This window comes from Armigeres subalbatus, chromosome 1 (assembly GCF_024139115.2).
Source record: "Armigeres subalbatus isolate Guangzhou_Male chromosome 1, GZ_Asu_2, whole genome shotgun sequence".
In the NCBI taxonomy this organism is placed as follows: domain Eukaryota; kingdom Metazoa; phylum Arthropoda; class Insecta; order Diptera; family Culicidae; genus Armigeres; species Armigeres subalbatus.
This window is the reverse complement of record NC_085139.1, coordinates 159,601,661-159,622,649: the sequence shown is the minus strand read 5'-3', so window position 1 is coordinate 159,622,649 and position 20,989 is coordinate 159,601,661. Positions and strand designations below refer to the sequence as shown.

At 42.0% G+C, this 20,989-nt stretch overlaps 3 protein-coding genes across 3 annotated transcripts in view; 2 read left to right on the top strand and 1 right to left on the bottom strand.

Annotated features, from left to right (window-relative positions):
• The window catches only part of LOC134207910 (uncharacterized), a 71,651-nt gene that overhangs the window by 37,451 nt on the left and 13,211 nt on the right, over positions 1–20,989 (bottom strand). The gene's annotated exons all lie outside the window — the stretch shown is intronic.
• LOC134207905 (uncharacterized) lies at positions 913–2,314 on the top strand. Its single transcript, XM_062683954.1, has 3 exons — positions 913–996; positions 1,061–1,304; positions 1,354–2,314. Exons 1-3 carry the CDS (start codon positions 983–985, stop codon positions 2,134–2,136), a joined length of 1,041 nt encoding a protein of 346 aa, XP_062539938.1. The 5' UTR covers positions 913–982; the 3' UTR covers positions 2,137–2,314.
• LOC134207900 (probable peptidoglycan muropeptide transporter SLC46) lies at positions 3,800–15,047 on the top strand. The gene is made up of 4 exons (XM_062683941.1): positions 3,800–3,992; positions 4,068–4,340; positions 13,723–14,710; positions 14,771–15,047. Exons 1-4 carry the CDS (start codon positions 3,851–3,853, stop codon positions 14,838–14,840), a joined length of 1,473 nt encoding a protein of 490 aa, XP_062539925.1. The 5' UTR covers positions 3,800–3,850; the 3' UTR covers positions 14,841–15,047.

Below are 20,989 nucleotides of genomic sequence, written 5' to 3'. Positions count from 1 at the left end.
ATTTTTAGCAAATTGTCCATCTTTCTATGCGTATCTAGTTTCAAAGGCATTATTCTGGATACCCATTTTGGATGCATTAATAGAGAAAAATATATAGAAAAAATCATCATTTCAGGGCATTTAAAGAATCAGTGAATAATATATAGACCTAAAATATGCCGTACAAAAGTGTTACCATAAAATTAAGTTCCTAAGTTAAATGTAAAAAAATATAAAATGGATGGGCTCCATCGATTTTTTTTCCGACAAACAATTTTTTTCGATGTTACCTATAAAAAAATGCATTTTTTTCATAAAATGCGTCGGGGCTACCCCACCGAACTCTCGAAATCTATTTTTAAAACCAACCCTTTCACACGTATTGTTTTTGTGCAATGCCAATCGAGTAGAATGAGTATTTAGTTATGTGTGGCCTCCACTCTCAGCTTCATCGGCAATTGCGCTCAATGAAGTAGAGTTGTGTGATCGTACCAGTATGGTCGGCAGATCCCATCCCGACCGCATAACCCAGGAAAGAGATCGTTACTCGAGTTCAGTACAATCGAAGTTAATTACATACATATGTTCCGGGTATTAGCCATGTAATAGAGTTTTAAAAATATATTGAGAACGTTCGGCTATGTGCCTGGTGTTCGAAATTTGATCTCATAAGTAGCCTTCTGAGCTGCGGAGGACGATGGAGGTCCTTCGTAGCTTAGTAAGGAAAGCACCTGTCGAGCGTACTGTTTTCGTGGGATCAAACCCCACCGAAGCAAGTGGTTACCCTCCAATACATTTTTTGAACTAAATCTTTCACATGTTGTAAAATTGCACAAATCGAGTTTCAGACATAGTAATTCTCTTATACCGTTGAACATCTCTTTTGACACTGTCGGACACCCGAGCGAAAGATCCCAGAAAATCTAAGAAAATCATAAGTAAGCAAAAAGTGGGCCATGATTATTTACCATACTATGTCAAACTTCTAGTAGATACAGCAAACATGTCGGATTTCAGGTGAATACAATTTTACCCTTAAAAATGTTATGACAATGGATCGTATTTTTCTTTTGACTTGAAGGTGGATGTCAGATCTCATTGGAACGGGCGACCATGAAAATGGTCAAAGCTTTGATTTTCGTAGGCAAAAAGAATGGATTGACTTGATCGTTGATGAGCTGGAAGAAAATATCAACATATTCTTTAGTCTCATGGGTATAGTTCAAACACGGCACGAAATCAACAATCTTGCCAGATTGGAGCCCATAGACTTAGTGGAGTATTTGAGGGCATTGAAAACAAATTTGGCTTTTGAGCAATACGAGGTATTCGAGTATGTTTCATTATTAAACGTAAACTTCACAAATATTCTAGATTCCAGATAAATATCTAAATATTTTGCTGGCTGTTCGTAGCCTACGTCGCATGCAACCACCCAAGCAAGAACCTCTGATTCCCTACAAACGTAAACGCACTCAAGATGAAAACCTTCAATGGATCACCAATATTTTAGCCTGCAAATCTAAAACTCGTAACTTGCGAGGCAAAAATCATTTAATCCAAAGCGTCGTTGAAGAAACGAAACTTGATATTATTGCATTGACCGACCGTAGCTCTCGGGAGATAGAAAATATCATTGAAGAGTCACAACTGCAACTGATTGAGCTGAAGCATGCCGGAGATTCAAAATTTGCCGATCTCCAGGATCAAACGTCTAAAAAAGTTTTAGATTTGGAAAGTATAGGCGGGTATCGCGAGCTGGTTCACGAACACGACCAGAAGCGACGAAAAATCACCAAATTGACCGTGCAGTTGCAGTTGTGGGTGAAGAAGTACGACAAATTTGTTGGAGAACCAATGAAAGAGCTGGAAGCGTTGGAAGAAGAAGTAAGTAAATTTGAAGAGTGGAAGGAAACCGTGTACGATCCGCAGGAGGAGAAATACAACGAACTGCTAGCCATTATTGATGCGTTCGAAACAGAACTGACCGAAGAGCAGGTTGCAGTATTCAGGATTGCGCACGCTGCTCGCATTATACAACGGGGATGGCGAAGGGTTCTTGAGAAAAGAAGACGGAGGAAGCAGAGGAAGAAGAAACGCGGCGGAATGAAGAAGAAGGGTGTAGCTGGAAAACAGGCAAAAACAAGAAAAAAATAAAATAAATCATGTTGAAAAAGGGAAAGCTTTATTCGGAGTTTGCTTAGGGAGTTGAAGCAATAACTTTGCTGTGCATACCATGTGTCTATCTTATTTTAATTTTCTGTGATTTTTTTTCCAACTCGCTTTTAACACTTAGGGGGATTATTCATCTAACTATGTTTATCAAATCATGCGATACGAAAAAACTTCTGTGGTAAACCATATACCTAAAATCAATAGTTTTTGAGTGTTTTATTTAGATCGTAACGAAAAAAAATCGTGCATCGCAGTTGAGGTGCTTCCGTACAGAGAATTCTTCAGAAAATGTCATGTATCGGCTCGGCGCTAATTCTGTTGGACACTAATTCTATGTTGCTATCTCACTATTAACAACCCAACGAAACCTTGAAAATGAAAGCCGCATCTCAATTAATTGTTGTAGCTGTTGGTGAAATCAAAGTCCAGATACAAAAAAGAGACGTTTTTAAACGAAATTGAATTTTGAACCACTCTAATATTAATTCATAATAACTGCCAGAGGGGAGGAAGGTTATCATGCGAGTTAATTAATTATCAAATAAAACTGTCACAGCACTAAAGTCCGGAGCAATTTGCGATTAGGGCGAATGTGCAAAATGTAAACAAACCGTTTTTTGAATGCAATGAATTAATTAAGCATTAAAATAATACCTTACAACCTTCTGATTCGAATCTATTTTAATTTTACTGAAAAACAAAATGTTTTAGCAAAGGGCGTAGTGTTATTATTTTCAAAACAAATACTTTTGCGGTTAACGACATTTTGATTGTTGACATCTGCATTGGGCGAAACTGGCAGAGCATTTTGTTTTTCAAATATTCAATGTATAAATAAAGTCATCCGAACACTGCTCTATAGTGAGGTCAACACTCGGCATAATCATCTTTCGTATTATCAGCATTTGGCGCACCGATGCAATTAAACGTGAAATTTTGCGCTTCACCTTGTGACGCCGTTTAATGGAACAATACAATCAGCTATATTGGTAATTGGACGCGTGCTGAGGCGTTCGTCAATATAATTCTAGCTGCTTCTGACATCGTACATCAAATACTAAGAGAAAGCATTCCTAATTTATTTTTACCTATCTCCAATTCTTTATTGAGTTTTCCATCTTTTATTTTACGTTTTCAATCCGATTATGACTTTCTTTCTAATTTGTTCTCATTTTACTTTATTCTGATCTTTTTTCCTCCTTATTTTAACATCTTTCCACCTTTGCCTGTCTTTATTTCTTTTCCGTTTTAACTTCTGTGTTATTCATTTAAAAAATCAGGACTTGGGATTTTAAATCATTCGCCCATTCGTGGCAATGGCGACTGAGATAGTGGAACTCGACCGGTAGTGTCACAGAATCTCTAAAGTTAGTTATCAAGATCGAAGATTCATGTTTACAAATTGCACATATGCCTGTTGAATAATCGTGACAGTCCCGCGGAACGCACGCGTGCTCCTTGATCCGCACAATTCTCTATCTCAAACAAAGGAAAGCTCTGCCCCTGGTCTGATGCTTCGCTATCGGCTGTTTGATTGATTTAATATTTTCAGCAAAACAGAGAACGCAGAGAATTTGTAAATATTCGATTCGCATCCAGTCCGGTCCGGTGGATGCCTGATGTCATCATCTTGAATGACTCAATGTTTCTTGGTTGAGCCGCGCATCTCGTCGTCAGTTGCAACTGAGTAGTTGCAATGGAACTGACGGGAAATTCGAAAGAGGATAGTCCGCTTTTACGCAAGGATGAAGCTCGGAAAAGTTCCCACAGGGAGTGGTTTCGTAATGTCACCGTTGAGCCAGTCACATTCGTGCATAGTTTTGGGTGGAGCCTTTCGGGTGAAACATTTGAATTTAGAGACCGTTGTTGACACGTGTAGTGATAAACAATTTCTTGTCTCACCTGTACAACAGAGATCGTTCTGGCCAATCAAATAGTGTATCAAACATGTGTAGCAACGCTTGCCGAGGGCGATGAAGAAACGTGTTCGGTAATGAAGCAGACGGGAGCGGCCAACAATGAAACGCTGGCGATTTACCTCGAGGAGGAAGTTCAGCCTTACGCGGCTGCCGTGACGATGAGTATTGTGCTACTGACTTCGGTTGTTCCCGCTGTGGTGGCGTTGTTTCTCGGTCCATGGTCGGACAAATTTGGGCGGAGACCCGTCATCGCCATTTCATCAATCGGTAAATCAATAGTTTCTAGTGATGTCGTAATGTGTAGGACCAAAGGTCTTTAGGCTAAAGGTCACTAGGCCAAATTATCATTGAGCCGAATGGTCATTAGACGGAATAGAGTGAGAAGGAGACATTCAGCCTAATGGCCCAGCATCATTTAAATAAATAAACATGTCTGAAACTCGATTATGCATATGCACAACATGTGATAGATTTAGTTCGGAAAAGGTATTGGAGGGTAACCGCCCCTTCGGTGGGGTGTGATCCCACGACCCCAGTACACTAGACAGGTGCTTTCCTTACTAAGCTACGAAGGACCTCCAATGAATAAGACCATAATAGGCTAGAAGATCGCGGAAAATCTTCGAGGTAAACTGAGTACCGTTGTCGGTAAACATTACCTCTGGTACTCCGAAGAGCAAGAAGATCATTTTCTTGACAAAATCGACCAAGGAGTTAGCTTTCGCTTCACGAAGGCCTGCGCTAAAACAAACTTGCTGAAGACGTCTGTTGCGATGAGTAGGCACGTGTGCCTTCCTTTACCGGACGCTGGAAGAGAACCGACGTAATCAAGCGTTACGAATTGCCAAGAGTATTCAATGAACGTTGCGTTGATGTTTGACACTTTGGAAGTTTGACGCTTCAAGCATTCCTGACAGAACTTTCTTACGTTTTTGGCCATTTCGGGCAACCAATAACGATGAGGACCTGAAACGTTTTCTCGACATCGAAATGTGCAATTTCATATTCTTTCTTTATAATTTCGTCTCGTTCCATTTCTTGTGGAACCAGTTTCCATCGTAATCGGTTGTCCTCGTTTCGGTTTTTGCTCGTTATGTATCGAAAAATGTTCCCATCAGTGACACGATAAACAGCAGTGTGTTTATCCGGTTTGCTCAGAATGCTTTTAACGTGTTCTTTATATTCGTCATCTTGTACTAATAACTCTAGGAGGTTTACGGGTCGAGATAAACAATCGCCAATAATGTTATTCCTTGCCGATATTCGCGCTGAATGTCTTCAGCGCCCATCGCAGGATTTTGCAGTTCCAGGATTCCACTCCAATGGTAAACAACCACAGGAGGCTACGTGCGTCCGTGACCACATTGAAACGCAGTCCTTCTACGCAGTGGCGGAAGTTATCTATTCCCATCAGCACCCCAAACACTCTTTCTCCACACATGAGTACACTTTTTGTGTCCTGCTGAGGTTTTTGTTGAAATAAGCCACTTATCGTCGCCAGTATCCTGGATAAAGGCCGCTTCTACCACTATATCCGATGCGTCACATTCTATGTTGAAAGATTCGTTGAAGTCCGGATTTGACAGAATTGGCGCCGATGTTAACACTGATTTCAGCTCCGTATAGTTCCGGCATTCCTTCTTCAGCGGCACCTGGAAGTACGCGTCCTTCAAATCAATTATGGAAAAGTATTTCCTGATCGGATAGCTGTCTTTCACAGTCATACTGTTCAGCCTACGTGAGTCAAGACAAAACCTAATTTTTCCGTTAATTAACTCTTGTCGCTCTCGGTTGGCCAGCTCATGTTCTGTCTCAAGGTCTCCACTTTGGGTTCCTGTTTATCCTCTGGGATATCGAAGGCCGCCACGTCTAGCCTGTAGACACCATCTTAGAAAGCTATACTCCTGGCTCCAGTATGAAAGCAATTGTTTCTTCTGCCTCGGTAAGTTAACCCATTTGCTCTGACACGTTACCCAAATTATCCATCGGAGTAATGCCACAACTGCGTCAGAAATTGTAAGCTAGAATGCATTTGGAGATCTGTGGAACCACCACGGCCGTGCACGGTTGGTACTACTTTGGTTACGTTTTTGTAGGTGTAAAGGATGTTAAGATATAATGAGAAAACGGGACAATCAACCGGAATAAACAACACAACTCGTTTTTATAAGTTAAAACTAACAATAACTTTATTCAGAGCAAAAATACACAACGTGTTGATTGTTCGATCACTTTCAATATAATAAAATGGCGGCAGGCTTGGCGCCACGCAGAAGATGCGCAAACGGTGCATGCGGTCTTGTTTTGACAGCAGAGGCTGCGCATATGGTAGGGGCAACGCAGATAAATACAGGGATAGGAAATTGATACCTCAACACCCTCGCTCAATTTCTGTCATTCCCAAATTTGTACGATGAAGCAAAAATGTCTTGGCTGGTAATCCTTTTGTCATAACGTCTGCAAGTTGATTTGCACTTGGAACATATCGCACTTCTACTTGCCCTCGCTGAATAAGATCCCGCACAAAACGATATTTTACATCTATGTGTTTCAATCGTCCAATATCCCGTTCGTCCTCCACAATGCGAATGGTTGACTGGTTGTCCTCAAAGTATACTATTGGATCATTCAGCTGCAGTCCTAGCTCCCTTAACAATCGAGTCATATAGATTCCATGGCACACAGTAACACATAAGGCAATCAGCTCCGCCTCAGTCGATGATAACGAAACAGTTGGTTGCTTCCTTGTTAACCAGCTCACGGTGCATCCATGAACACGAAAAACAAATCCTGTCAACGACCGACGATCTAGCACATCATTTCCCCAATCTGCATCGGAGTATGCCTCCATAGACGGTGCTTTATCATTCCCGCAAAACTCCAGTCCAAGGTTAATAGTACCACGTATATACCGAAGTATACGCTTAAGATGCACCCAGTGTTCTTCTGTAGGGCAACTCTGGAATTGGCTGAAATAATTTACAGCGGCACATAAGTCAGGTCGGGAGGTTAATGTAACGTACATCAAACACCCAACAAGTTCTCGATACGGTTTATCCGTTCGCTTTGATTCTTCTCCTTTTTTCAGACGCAATCTGCATTCCATCGGTGTTGATACCGATTTACAATCACTCATGTTGAATCGCTTCAACAATCCTTCGAGAAAATAACGCTGAGTGATGCGCAGAACCCTTTGCTCCACGTTTCGTTCGATTTTCATACCAAGAAAACAGTTTACTTCCCCCACATCTGTCATTTCGAACTCCGTCGACAAACACTTCTTAACTGCTTGAATTGACTTCAAATGTCGACCAATTAGCAATACGTCATCTACGTACAGTACCAAAAACAATTTGCTTTCTCCAGTACCTTTAATGTATAGACACTGATCACTAGCACTTCGTTGAAATCCAAGCCTCTCCACGAAACTATGGAAACGTGTATTCCAGGCTCTTGACGCCTGCTTCAGTTCATAGAGCGATTTATTTAGTTTACAAACTAAATGCTTTTCTTTCTCGTAGCCTTCCGGTTGAGTCATATAAATCTCTTCCGTTATCGAACCGTTCAAGAAAGCTGATTTTACGTCCATTTGGTGTATCATCATCTTCTCTTGATTTGCGATGGCCAAAACTATGCGAAGCGTATCTAACTTCGCCACCGGGGAATAGGTTTCGGTGTAGTCAAAACCTTGTCGCTGATTGAAACCTCTTGCCACAAGCCTAGCCTTGTAGCGACATGGCTCCCCATCATCACTTTGTTTCACGCGGAACACCCATTTGCACGATATCGGTGTTCGCCCTTCAGGTAGCTTGACCAACTTCCAAGTATGATTCCGTTCCAATGCATCGATTTCTTCTCTAACAGCTGCTTCCCATTTTGGCCAATCAGCTCGTTTTCGTAACTCTCGTAGTGAACTAGGTAAATTGTCCACATAACTCGAGGCATTCAAGGCATATCCGGTGATGTTCATGTCATAATCGTGATGCCATAAGGGGGCACTTCGATTTCGTTGTGGTCGTTTGGCTCCGATTGCTTCTGCCTGATCATTCTGTTTCTCGAAGCGTCTCATCGGCACAACTTTCGTATCCTCCTTCGTCATCTCCATCATCTTCCGAAACATTATGATCTTCTTCATCTTCGGTATCACTCTTCGGATCCTTTTCTTTTTCACTGCACTCGGATCCTTCAGAACATACAGGAAATTGGAAAACTTCACAATCACGAGAAGTGCTTACAAATCCATCACACTTGTCTTTTTCTTCGACAAAAATCACATCTCGTGCCACTACGATTTTCTTTCGCCTTGGATCCAGAACACGATAACCATTAAGCGAATATCCAATGAACATACCCTTCCAAGATTTTCCATCAAGCTTCTTCCTTAGCTCCTTCGGTATGTGCACAAAAACATTCGATCCAAACACACGAAGTTTTTCCACATTAGGCTTCCTGCCTTCCCACAACTCAAAAGGTGTCTTCCGTGAATCGATAGCATTCGCTGGACTGCGATTTGCTAAAAATGCCGCAGTCTGAACAGCAGGACCCCACAGCTCTTTGCTCACAACAGCATCCTGCAACATGGATCTCGCCTTTTCCACAAGTGTTCTGTTCATACGCTCACTGGTACCGTTTTGTTCCGGCGTATACGGAACTGTCCACTCTATCTGCACGCCTTTCTGTTTGCAAAACTGCAGGAACGCTCGGTTCTTGTATTCCGAACCGTTGTCACACCGAAAACGAGAAATGTTTCTTCCAAACTTCGCTGATACTATGGCTTCATATTCTCGGAAAACATCCACGACTTGATCCTTCGAACTGATCAAGCATACGACCGTAAACCGACTCCAATCGTCGATAAACGTCACGAAATATTTCTCGCCATTGATACCCACCGGTGTCACAGGCCCACAAACGTCGGAATGAATGAGTTCTAACACACGCGTCGATCGTCGTCCTTCACCTACCGAAAACGATTTTCGCGACTGCTTACCGACGATACAAGGCTCACAAACGATTTCGCCCGCGGATTTTCCATCAATTTTTGCTTTCATGCCGATCACCATTTCGTTACACAATAACTGCTTTAGGTTCTTTCCACTCAAATGACCGTACCGTCGATGCCAGATTTCTAGCTCTTTCTGTATTCGTCCACACGAATAGTACGACAAATCCTCATGTATACTTTCACGGTACAAGTTCAATTCGTATAACTTTCCCCGACGATTACCTATCGCAACAATATTCTCGATTTGCACTTTACCATCCGCGAACAGCACTTTCAAGCCAGCTATCTCCATTTTTCTCACTGATAGAAGATTTATTCTTGCTTCGGGAATGTATAGAACGTTTTTCAAAGTAATCGGGATCGACTTACCATTTACGGTGGAGAAAAGTTTTACCTCACCATGCTGCTTTGCGACAATGCATTCACCTTCCTTCGCCACTGCGATCTGTACCGGATTCTTCATCGGCATCAGCTGCTTGAATAAACTCTTGTCGTTTGTCAAGTGCTCCGATGAACCGGAATCGATGATCCAGCCAACTTCACTATTCGAAGATTTCTTTGCAGCGACAAAACACACACCATTTTCTTCTTCTCCATAGTAAACACTATTCTTCTTCGATCCCTTACCTTTTCTCTCAGGGCACGACGACAACTTGTGTCCTTCTTTATGGCAACCAAAACACTTGAACTTTTTCTTCTGCTGTTGGCCTGTTGTTTTCCTACTTGCTCCAGAAAAAGCTGCCGATTCACCAGCCGGCAGGCCACATTCATCACCACCGCTTTTCTGCTTGATCTCCTCATCAAGCAGCCGACACTTAACAAACTCAATCGTTAAATTTTCTTCCGGCATGGTTTCCAACGCTGTCACAACAGTTGCGAACGCCGATCCCAATGTCAGCAGCAGATGACAAACAACATCCAAATCGTCGATTTGAGCTCCGGTGCTTTTATACTCACGCACGAGCTTGTCGAAAATAAGGAAATGTTCTTGCAATCTTCCTCCCTCGTGCCGTAGTGTCAGCATCTTCCTCTTAAGCTGCAACCGGCTTGCTATGCTTTTTCGCTCAAACACTCTTTGAAGTGCCGACCAAATTGCTTTCGGCGTCGGCTGATCTTGCACATACTCCAGCTGATTGTCGTAAATCCGAGAAACTAGTAATGATTTACAACGCCGATCTTTCTTCTTCCTAGATTCGAGCTGCTTCTTCTTGTCCGCCTGGACAGCAGCAGAATCTGTCACTTCGATTTTCAGTTCGTTCACATCCGCGATTTCCCGACTGATGCAATCGGTTAACTCGTGCTCCTCCAGCACAACCAGCATCCGGTACTTCCACGCCGGATAATTAGAACCATCGAACAACGGAACGCGCACAAAATCTTCCTTCTCCATTTTCTCGATATTTACCACTCGCGATTCACTGAGTCCATAACCTAATGAGAAAACGGGACAATCAACCGGAATAAACAACACAACTCGTTTTTATAAGTTAAAACTAACAACAACTTTATTCAGAGCAAAAATACACAACGTGTTGATTGTTCGATCACTTTCAATATAATAAAATGGCGGCAGGCTTGGCGCCACGCAGAAAATGCGCAAACGGTGCATGCGGTCTTGTTTTGACAGCAGAGGCTGCGCATATGGTAGGGGCAACGCAGATAAATACAGGGATAGGAAATTGATACCTCAACAAGATATCCTAATCATCGATACTCGGTGTTGTCTGCTCTACAGAGTCTGTGACGCGTTGGTTGTAGTCTGAGGTCATATTTCTCGGCCCACCCCAGTGAGTTTACCAAACTTATACCGGAACCAGAGTGTAGCAAAGCTACCATCCATGTGTCGAAAATATTTACACGCAAATATATGCGTCGTCTCGTCTGAAATTTAGAGTTCATCTTGTTCAATCGCTCGATTTCAGACAGGAATGCGCTGAACAACTCTCCTCTTTGTTGCTAACGTTCATGGATCTTCTGCCTAATCCCCTGATCCTGGTTCGGATTCCCAAACCTAAACCGTAGTTTTTCCTCAAAGTCGTCCCAATCCTCGAATTCGTCCACGTAGGTGAAGAACTAATCTGAAGGATTAGGTGATACCACGAAGTAGCTGCGCAATCTTTTTAAGTTTGTACAAAAAGCTTTCTTCCGATGTCGTTCTGTTGGCACCTGTTCTGTTCTGAGCTCCAAGGTATCCACTGTGGGTTCCTGCTTATCCTGTCCTCTCTGCGCCATTCGTAACTCCTGCCTCTCACGTCTTGTTTGCTGCTTCGCGATTTCTGCATCACCCTTTTTGTAGATAGGGCACACGACACCTTCCTTCCACTCCTGCGTCAGAACCTCATCTTCCCAAACCTTGGTAATTACTCAGTGTAAAGCTCTAGCCAATGCATAACCACCGTGTTTAAATAGCTCTCCTGGTAGTTGGTCAGGGGCTTTGTTGATTTTCCACCGGCTAATCTCCTTCTGGATTTCCTGGAGACCAAAACCTGGAGAGCCCGTCTAGTTCCTGAATTATTCATAGTAAAGAACTGACTTCTCATGACCAGTAAAGAACTGACTTCCTGTCAAAATCCACTTTAATAAAGGGCGTTTTAGTAAAGTTCCCGAAAAAGTTAGATCGGACTGAGAGCGATAACTGGCGAGACATCATGTTACTGAGGGATTGTTCTCAAAGCGCTCATAAATCATCCAATTATTATCAGGGTTTGTAGAAATCGTTCTCAATAGATAACGATAAAATAGAGGCAAAAACCTCTTTGAATCATAACATCCATAAAAACGAAACTATCGCACTTGTATACAAGTTGGAAAAAAAATGATTCGGATAGGCGGCCCCACTGAGGGGGTTTGATAAAACGTGTTGTTCTCGCTCATTTTATATTGGGGACAATATTTTTTCTGCACAGCTGTGTACAACTAGTTGAAATGCATCATCCGAACCAGGGCCCCCCTCAATTGGGGCTTATCAGTTCATTATCGTAACAAATACCGAAAAACGTCTCTCACGGTATGCTACCTAACGAGAGTGCATACAGACATAATAGGTGAGAGATTTTCTCATTCTCCTTTGGATTCATTTGGATTATTTATTCAAAATAAGGCCAGAATGGCCTCCACAGTACAATAACCCTTAAAAGGCCGGGACGACAGTCACCTCCTTCAAAGTGCTCGTTCTCAGTAAAGCGTTGCCAAATTTCATGACCCCGGGCTTTTCTCAAAGGTAGCGCTTTCGTTTGACATAGGTGCCGCCCCGCTAGACCCCTCCCCGTGTTGATGAGTATCGAAAATGTCTGAGTTTTTTTCTTATTTTTTGCAATGATGGCCAAATTACTTCAGTAATCAAGTGCAATAAAGTTCTGTCGTCATATCCCTGATCTAATATTTATGGTCATATTTCTTAAAATCTGATCACGAAATAAACCAGACAGGAGGGAAAAATATCTGCGTGTCCCATTGTGACATTCTAGAATGCGCGAAATGTTCTAAAGTTCGGCTCGTAAGACTTACGTTACAACGGCCTCGAAAATGTATTCGGCAGCTATCAAAACCTCTCCCAACAGATCCTTGGATACCTGCCAAGAAACGTTATACCGATCTTTCTGCATTTCAATATACTGGAGGCCATCGGAAACGTTCTTGAGTTCAGGTCGTCAGATCAACAATCAAGTAGAAGCGCAATGCTTGTTTCAAATCAAGCTCAGGTCATCCTACCCAGTTCTAAGAAATCTAATGACTTATTGGAAATTTTGCTGCGTGCCCCATACTAACATTATAGAATGCTCGAAATGTTCTAAAGTTCGGCTTGTAAGACCTACGCAACAACGGCCTTGAAAATGTTTTAGGCAGCTATCAAAAACCTTCCCAACAGATCCTTGGATACCTGCCAAGAAACGTTATACCGATCTTTCTGCACTTTAGTACACTGCAGGTCATACAAAACGTTCTTGAGTTCAGGTCGTCAGATCTACAATCAAGTAGAAGCGCAATGGTTGTTTCAAATCAAGCTCAAGTCATACTGCCCAGTTCAAAGAAATCAAATGACTTATTGAAATATTTAGTGCGTGCCCCAGAATGACATTCTAGAATGCGCGAAATGTTCTGAAGTTAGGCTCGTAAGACCTACGTTACAACGGCCTCGAAAATGTTTTCGGCAGCTATCAAAACCCTTCGCAACAGATACATGCCAAGAAACGTCATACCGATCTTTTTGCATTTCAATATACTAGAGGCCATCCAAAACGTTCTTGAGTTTAGGTCGTCAGATCTACAATCAAGTAGAAGCGTAATGCTTATTTCAAACCAAGCTCAGGTCATTAACCGCGAAGTCTACGGAAGATCCGAAAATTCTTTCCACCTGATCGCCTTCTTGGATGATGGTGATGGTGATGAAAGATACTCCCAATAGCTGATGAAACTCGTGGCTCAATCACCTCCAGACGGCTGTCCGACATCCTGCACCCCGCCATAGATGCATGTATGGTGCACAACTCTATTCTATGCGCGCTGATCCTCCAAGAGCATTGACCGGGTCTTGTACCCATAGAGGACAACCGGTCTGGAAAACGTTTCGTGGCGTTTCCATCTTTCATACAATTTCACAAGCAAATGGTTCAATCATTCCTCCATACTATCTATTCATTTCAGGTTACATGCTGTCACAGGTTCTAACCGCAACGGTATGCTACTGCTCTTCGTACTACGCCCTGTCACCGTGGTGGTACGTGGTGGCCAACATTCCGGTGGCGATCTCCGGAGGTTACTCGGTGTTTCACGCAGGAATATTCAGCTACATCAGCGATGTGACAACCGAAAGTAACCGAACCCTGCGTATGGGCGTTCTGCAAGGGATCACGATGCTTGGCGTTCTGGTTGGACTGTTGGCCAGCAACTATATGATTGGGTCCGTCCCAGCGACGACGATGTTTTCTCTCTCAGCGGCAGCAATGTTGGCCAGTACTCTATATTTGGCTCTATATACTGAGGAAACGATTAAAATTGAAAGCGAGGTTTCGGCGAAGGAAAAACTGAAAGCGATCTTCAATATCAATCTGGTGCGGGAAATGCTTCGCACTTTCACTAAGCCAAAGCCAAATTATGAGCGAGCCATCACTTGGTTGTTGATATCCATTGGTGGTTTAGTAGAGTTCGCCATCGCCGGCCGTCAATTGTTCTTCCTGTATACAAGACGGCAGTTTGCATGGGATGCCGTATCTTACGGATACTGGCTGTCCGCAGAGCTGGGATTCATCATGCTGGGGAACCTGTTCGGCATCGGTCTACTAAAGAAGCTATTCAATATTTCTGATATGAGTCTTCTTGCTCTGTCAACTATGAACCAGATTGGAGACTATCTCATCAAAGGATTCGCCAGTGATGGTTGGCAGTTGTACTTAACGGCGTTGATGGTGTTCAAAGGAGTTGACGGAGCTGCAGTGCGGTCCATTCTCTCCAGTATTTTACCAGCCGATGATGTCGGAAAAAGTTATTCTATGGATCTATCAGTAAAAGCAATTACCCCACTGGTATCAGTTTTCCTTTTTACTGCCATCTACAACAGAACTATCGGCAATGAACCGTCGACATATCTGTTTGTTACGAGTGTAGTTTTCGGGATAAATCTGGTACTGATTGCGTAAGTTTACCTGACACAAGTGTTAGCCATTCCATGATATTTCTGTTTATGTCTTTTCAGAGTTGCACGTTATTTGTTGAAAACCAGGCATCGAGCATTATGTGATCAGGACGTAGATACAAGAAAATAGGTTGAATGGAAACAATAGTTCCTTCAAAATGCTGCCATTGGTGGAGCCAGAGGTGGGACACCGCTCGTCGCAAGCACGTTATCTTTCTCAAAGGCAACGTGCTTGCACCAAATGACAATCTTTGGCGTTGCCAGTATTTGCTGCCACCATTTTCATTGTAGAATTTTCATAAGAAATAGTGCAATTTGTATAATAAAAGATAAAAAGTTTCTGCCTTCTATTTTCCATGTGTTCCATTTTCTTCCGATTCCGCCTTATTTGAACCTCTGCGCGAAAATTATTTGCGTGAATATTTTCCCCGTGTCACACACACACACACAAATGAATTAACACTGTTTCCTGTTTGTTTGTAAAAACTCGTGTGTCCGATAAATAACAAAAAAAAAAACAATTACCAAGATAGTTTGAATGTATTGGTGCGCACGCTAAAAATTCAAAGCAAAACGAAGTTGCGCCGGAGTCTAAAAATTGATGCAACGGGCAATATTCAAGCTCTTTTAGTGGAATTTCTTCAGCTATCTATGATGAGCTTAGTACTTTCCATTTAATTCCACCACGTTTTAACGTTACCCGTTTTGCGGAGGCCAAAGTACGTACGATTTCCTGCCATGATGCGTCTCCGAATTTCTCTGCTGGTATCATTTTCGGCAGTCACCAGTGAGCCCGAGTACACAAATTCTTCTACCATCTCGATTTCGTCACCACCGATAGAAACTCGTGGTGGGTGGCTAACATTGACCTCTCTTGAGCCTCTTCCTATCATGTACTTCGTCTTCGACGTGTTGATGACTAGTCCAATCCGTTGAGCTTCGCTTTTCACTCTGATGTAGGTTTTCTCCATCCTCGCAAAGTTACGTGCCATAATATCAATGTCGTCGGCGAAACCAAATAACTGGACGGACTTCGTGAAAATCGTACCACTCGTGTCAATCCCTGCCGTTCGTATTACTCCCTCCAAAGCGATGTTGAATAACAGACACGAAAGACCATCACCTTACCGTAACCCTCTGTGTGTTTCGGAGGGACTCGAGAATGCCCATGAAACTCGAACTACGCACATCACCCGATCCATCGTCGCCTTGATCAACCGTATCAGTTTATCCGGAAATCCGTTTTCGTGCATTAGCTGCCATAGCTGGTCCCGATCGATTGTATCATATGCGGCTTTGAAGTCGACAAATAGATGATGTGTGGACACGTTGTATTCGCGGGATTTCTGCAATACCTGACGTACGGCGAACACCGGGTCTGTGGTAAAGCGTTCACCCATAAATCCCGCCTGCTACTGCGCCAAGAACTATCTTGCAATTGGTGTTAGTCGGCGGCATAAAATTTGGGAGAGTATTTTGTAGGCGGCGTTCAGCAATGTGATTGCGTGGTAGTTGCTACAATCCAGCTTATCGCCCTTTTTGTAGATGGGGCACACGACACCTTCCATCCACTCCTGCGGCAGAACCTCATCCTCCCAAACCTTGGTAATTGCCCAGTGCAGCGCTCTAGCCAGTGCCTCACCACCGTGTTTAAACAGCTCTCCTGGTAGTTGGTCAACTCCAGGGGCTTTGTTGTTTTTCAGCCGGCCGATCTCCTAATGGATTTCCTGGAGATTCGGAGCCGGAGGTCGTATGTCCTGCGTGCGTGCTCCTAGGTCCATTACCATACCGCCTCCGATATCTGCCACATCGCCATTCAGGTGCTCTTCGTAGTGCTGGCGCCACCTTTGGATCACCTCACGCTCGTTTGTAAGAAGGTTCCCGTTTATATCCTTACACATATCAGGCTGTGGCACGTGGCCCTTACATGAAGATACCAATTTGATGCCAAATGACTTAAAAAAACGTCGAGATCTAACATTAGATTAAAAAAAATTCTCTTAGAACATTTTCTGGACTTTTTTTTATTTTTTTTTCAAACGGTGAATTTTTTTTCATCGAATTTCAACACCGAAAACGTTTTCGTAGCCAAAAATATTCCCCAATGCAAAATTTGAGCTAAATCGGACATGATTGAGGGGTGCTCAAAATCGATTTTCGACTTCGACTTTTCCCCTTCTGGAAAAATGGACTCCCATACAAATGAACCAGAAATTTCTGCATAACTCGAGTACTAATCGGAGAATAAATCAATTTTAGGCGAAACGAAGTTCGTCGGGTCTGATAGTTTAAAATAAATTTCGTGTACGCGTCCGCGGATAATGTTGTTCAGTAGTGGATGTTCCTGCCGACATGTTTATTGGGGAGATTCCTGCTGTCACGATTTCATCACAAAAAGTCAACAGTTTCATCACTGCGCCAAGATGCGCACAACTATGTGATTTATTTATTTATTTATTTATTTATTTATTTATTTATTTATTTATTTAGGCCAACAGATAAAATTATACCCCAATGACTTCAGAACTACACTATATATAAATCTAACATAAAATACGTTTAAAACTACACTTATTTGTTTCCCTAGACACGTTAAAATCGAACACAAAATAACATGTATTGAACAAGCGGCACATACTACGCAACGGTTCATGTAACCCATAGTTGGTTCTTGCGGTGGGAATACTAAAAAATGAGTGCATGCGAAGATTGCGACAACGGGCGTTTATGTTCAACGCACTTAGCAGAGATGAACAATCTATATGATCTTGTAACAAATCGCCGATAAAACAGACTTTTACCACGTTCCGCCTCGCTTCAAGCAGATCCAGATTAATCAGCTTACATCGACTAGGATAACTGGGTAGATTAAGCGGGTCCCTCCACCTGAGGCGACGCAGTGCAAAGCGGATGAATTTCCTTTGTAGAGCTTCAATTCGTTGAATTTCATTCTGGTAATATGGGGACCAAACGGCAGACGAATACTCCAAAATAGGACGCACAATGGAGCAATATAGTGCCTTCAGACAGTATACGTCGTTGAACTGCTTTCCAAAACGGAACAAGAATCCTAGCTGCGATGAAGCTTTTGATACAATATACGAAACGTGGTCCTTGAAGGTTAATTTAGAATCGATGAGTATTCCCAAGTCTTTCACTGTTGATTCACGCTTCAGCGGTATCTCTCCAATTGCATAGTCGAAATGGTAGGGCGAGTGTTTGCGTCCGAACGAAATAATCGAACATTTGGAGACGTTCAATGACATTCGATTAATGTGACACCATTCGGCAAAGGTTTCCAGTTGTAGTTGCAGAAAGGCAGCGTCATTAGGCTCTTTTATCGCAAAATATAGCTTCAGATCATCGGCATATGACAGTTTTAGACACTTCAAAACAAGATGCACATCATTCATGTAAAGCAGGAATAAGAATGGACCGAGGTGGCTGCCTTGAGGAACACCGGACCCAACTAAAAACGGTAAAGAAACGTGGTCTCCGATTTTAACAGACATGCTGCGGCCGGTTAGATACGAGCGAAGCCAAATAAGCATGTTACCATTCATGCCAAGTTTGTCAAACTTGGCAACTGCAATTTCATGATTCATTTTATCAAACGCCGCTGATAAATCCGTGTAGATGGCGTCAACCTGATGACCTATTTCAATTTGGCGTATCAAATACGAGGTGAAGCAAGTCAAATTGGTAGTTGTTGAGCGCTTAGGCATAAATCCATGCTGTTCTGGTGAAATATAATTCGCGTAGCACTGAACTAGCTTATGAAGTACTATTAGCTCTAGTAGTTACGAGGTAGCGCTCAACACGTATATACCACGATAATTAGATACAGTTTGCTTACAGCCTTTCTTGAATACAGGAAAACCATACGAATGCTTCCAGCAATCTGGGAAAACTCCTGTGGTTAATGACAGATTAAAACTTTTGTTAGCGGAAATGCAAGAGAAACAAGCAGCACTTCAGAATCAGCAAAGGAATATTGTAGGATCCACATCCCAGTAGACGATTTTAGTTCCTTGCCAGCTGCAGTTACCATATCCTCGGTGATAGCAATCGGCTGCTCGGAATTCTGTAAACAGGGAACGTTCTCTGCAGCGATGGTAACATCTTGTGGGTTTAGATGCTCATTGTTGAAAACGTTGCTAAATTGTAGACGAAACATGTCTGCAATACTTTATGATGCATTATAAATATCAGGATATTTTTTTCACGCGGGCTTATATTTTTTACTGCGAGCACCATATTTATGTTTTTTTTTTATGCTCATACCTATAAAATTGATGCTAGAATAAAAATGTTTCGTTTAAAAAATAGATTGCTTTATTTTTTGTATTTGTACCAGAGAAATCCAATAAGAAATAGAAATATAATCAATACATATATTACAACGGTATGGACGAATCCAAGTAAAATAAGAAGAAGACACACGACGGTGTTAACTTGGCAGATCCTACAGCACAGAATAGGAAGATCGTTTTAAAATGCTTATAATAAATTCTAGACGAATTGTAATTAAAATCTGATTGACGTACGATACGGAAAAGGTTCTGAATTATAAATTTGGAAGCTGATCTCAATTTTTTGTATATTTTCCAAAAATGCATCTATCATACAGTTCGGAGCTTTTTCCGTATCATCTATCAATCAGATTTTAATTACAAATTTGTCTAAAGTGAAATATTGTACAGTGAAGTTATATATATAGCCCAGACAAACAGACGTAACAGTTTGAACATTTTCCTGAAAAATCCATCGCCCAACTCCTCTACCACCATCTTGTGAGCATGTTACACGAAACAATGTTTCGTATGACATTGTCACCAGAAGGCGCTGGAGTGAAATGTCAAACTCGAAGGATTACGACGCTAGCGCCTCTAGTTGTGAAACGCGACATAAATCAAATTCAAATTGATCGTTGAAGTCATGGTAGAGTGTAATTTCTCTAGTGTTACGTCTGTTTGTCTGTGTATATAGGTTGTAGTGCATTTGATTCCCATTTTTCTTTTATATGATCCAAATCTTACTTCACTGTACAATATAATGTTTCGCATGGCAAAAATGAATTGTAAATCAACTCTACGATATGGATTCCAGCAAAAATTTTGATCGCAAAAATGTCCGCTTTTTTATGGTAACCAAACTTAACAACCCTTAACACCCATCCATATGGTAATCGAACCGAAAACCATTTATCAAAATATTAAAATTATTCGTGATAATGTGGGCTTAAGACAAATTGAAAAAATATTCAGACGTAGTTGTAAATGGTGTAAGATGTTAAGATATGGAGTTAACAAATGATAAAATATATTTTAGTTACTAGATAAAGATTGTCGCTTCGATTCCCTTTGTTCTGCTCTCCGAAACATGTGTGGTACCTATCAGGTATCAGAACGTCGGCTCCAGGGGCACGTTCACCTCAATTTGGGAGATTTGTGCCATCGCCTTCACAGCCTTTTTCATCACACACCTGACGGAAAAGAAAGTGAACAAAAAGGAAAGGAATGTGGATGGGAGAACAAAGGGAATGTTTGGAAAAGGGCCCTTGAAGAGGGCATACAACGCATAAGCGTACAAGAGCTTATAACTCCTTACCATAACGAGTTATGAACAACAAAATACTCTGAAGGTTCAGGTTTCTGAAGTCAATTTCACTAAGTAAGTGTTTACTAAATATTTGGAAGCGCAATTGTGCATAGACTGGGCAATTACATATTAGATGATAAGAAGTTCTATAATCGGATTCACAACTATCACAAACAGAAGATTCAACGCGTTGAATATTTGCCATGTGATAGTTCAGTCGGCAGTGACCTTTCAAGGCCTTGACTAAGACACTGCAATTCTGGTTAGACAGATTAGCTAAATAGCTTGCTACTACCGGAGATGGCTCCCGGATGTACGAATTTGTTTGATGACATGAATCCAGACTACTCCAATGCCATTTGTGCTGAGTGACAGCCCAAGAGTTGATCAAAAGCTTCACCCAACACTTGGATATTGGAATAGCTGGCTCAGGACCAATAAAGTCATGCGATGCTCCATTACGAGCTAACTCATCAGCCAATTCGTTTCCAGCTATGGAAGAATGGCCAGGTACCCATATAAGGTGTAAAGTATTAACTGAATTCAGTTCCTCAATTTGAGTTCGACATGCGATTACTTACTTCGACCTTGAGTTGACCGAGGCGAGAGCTTTAATAGCTGCTATGCTATCTGAACAAAAGTATATTACTTTGCCCATAATGCGTTGCTGCAGTGCAG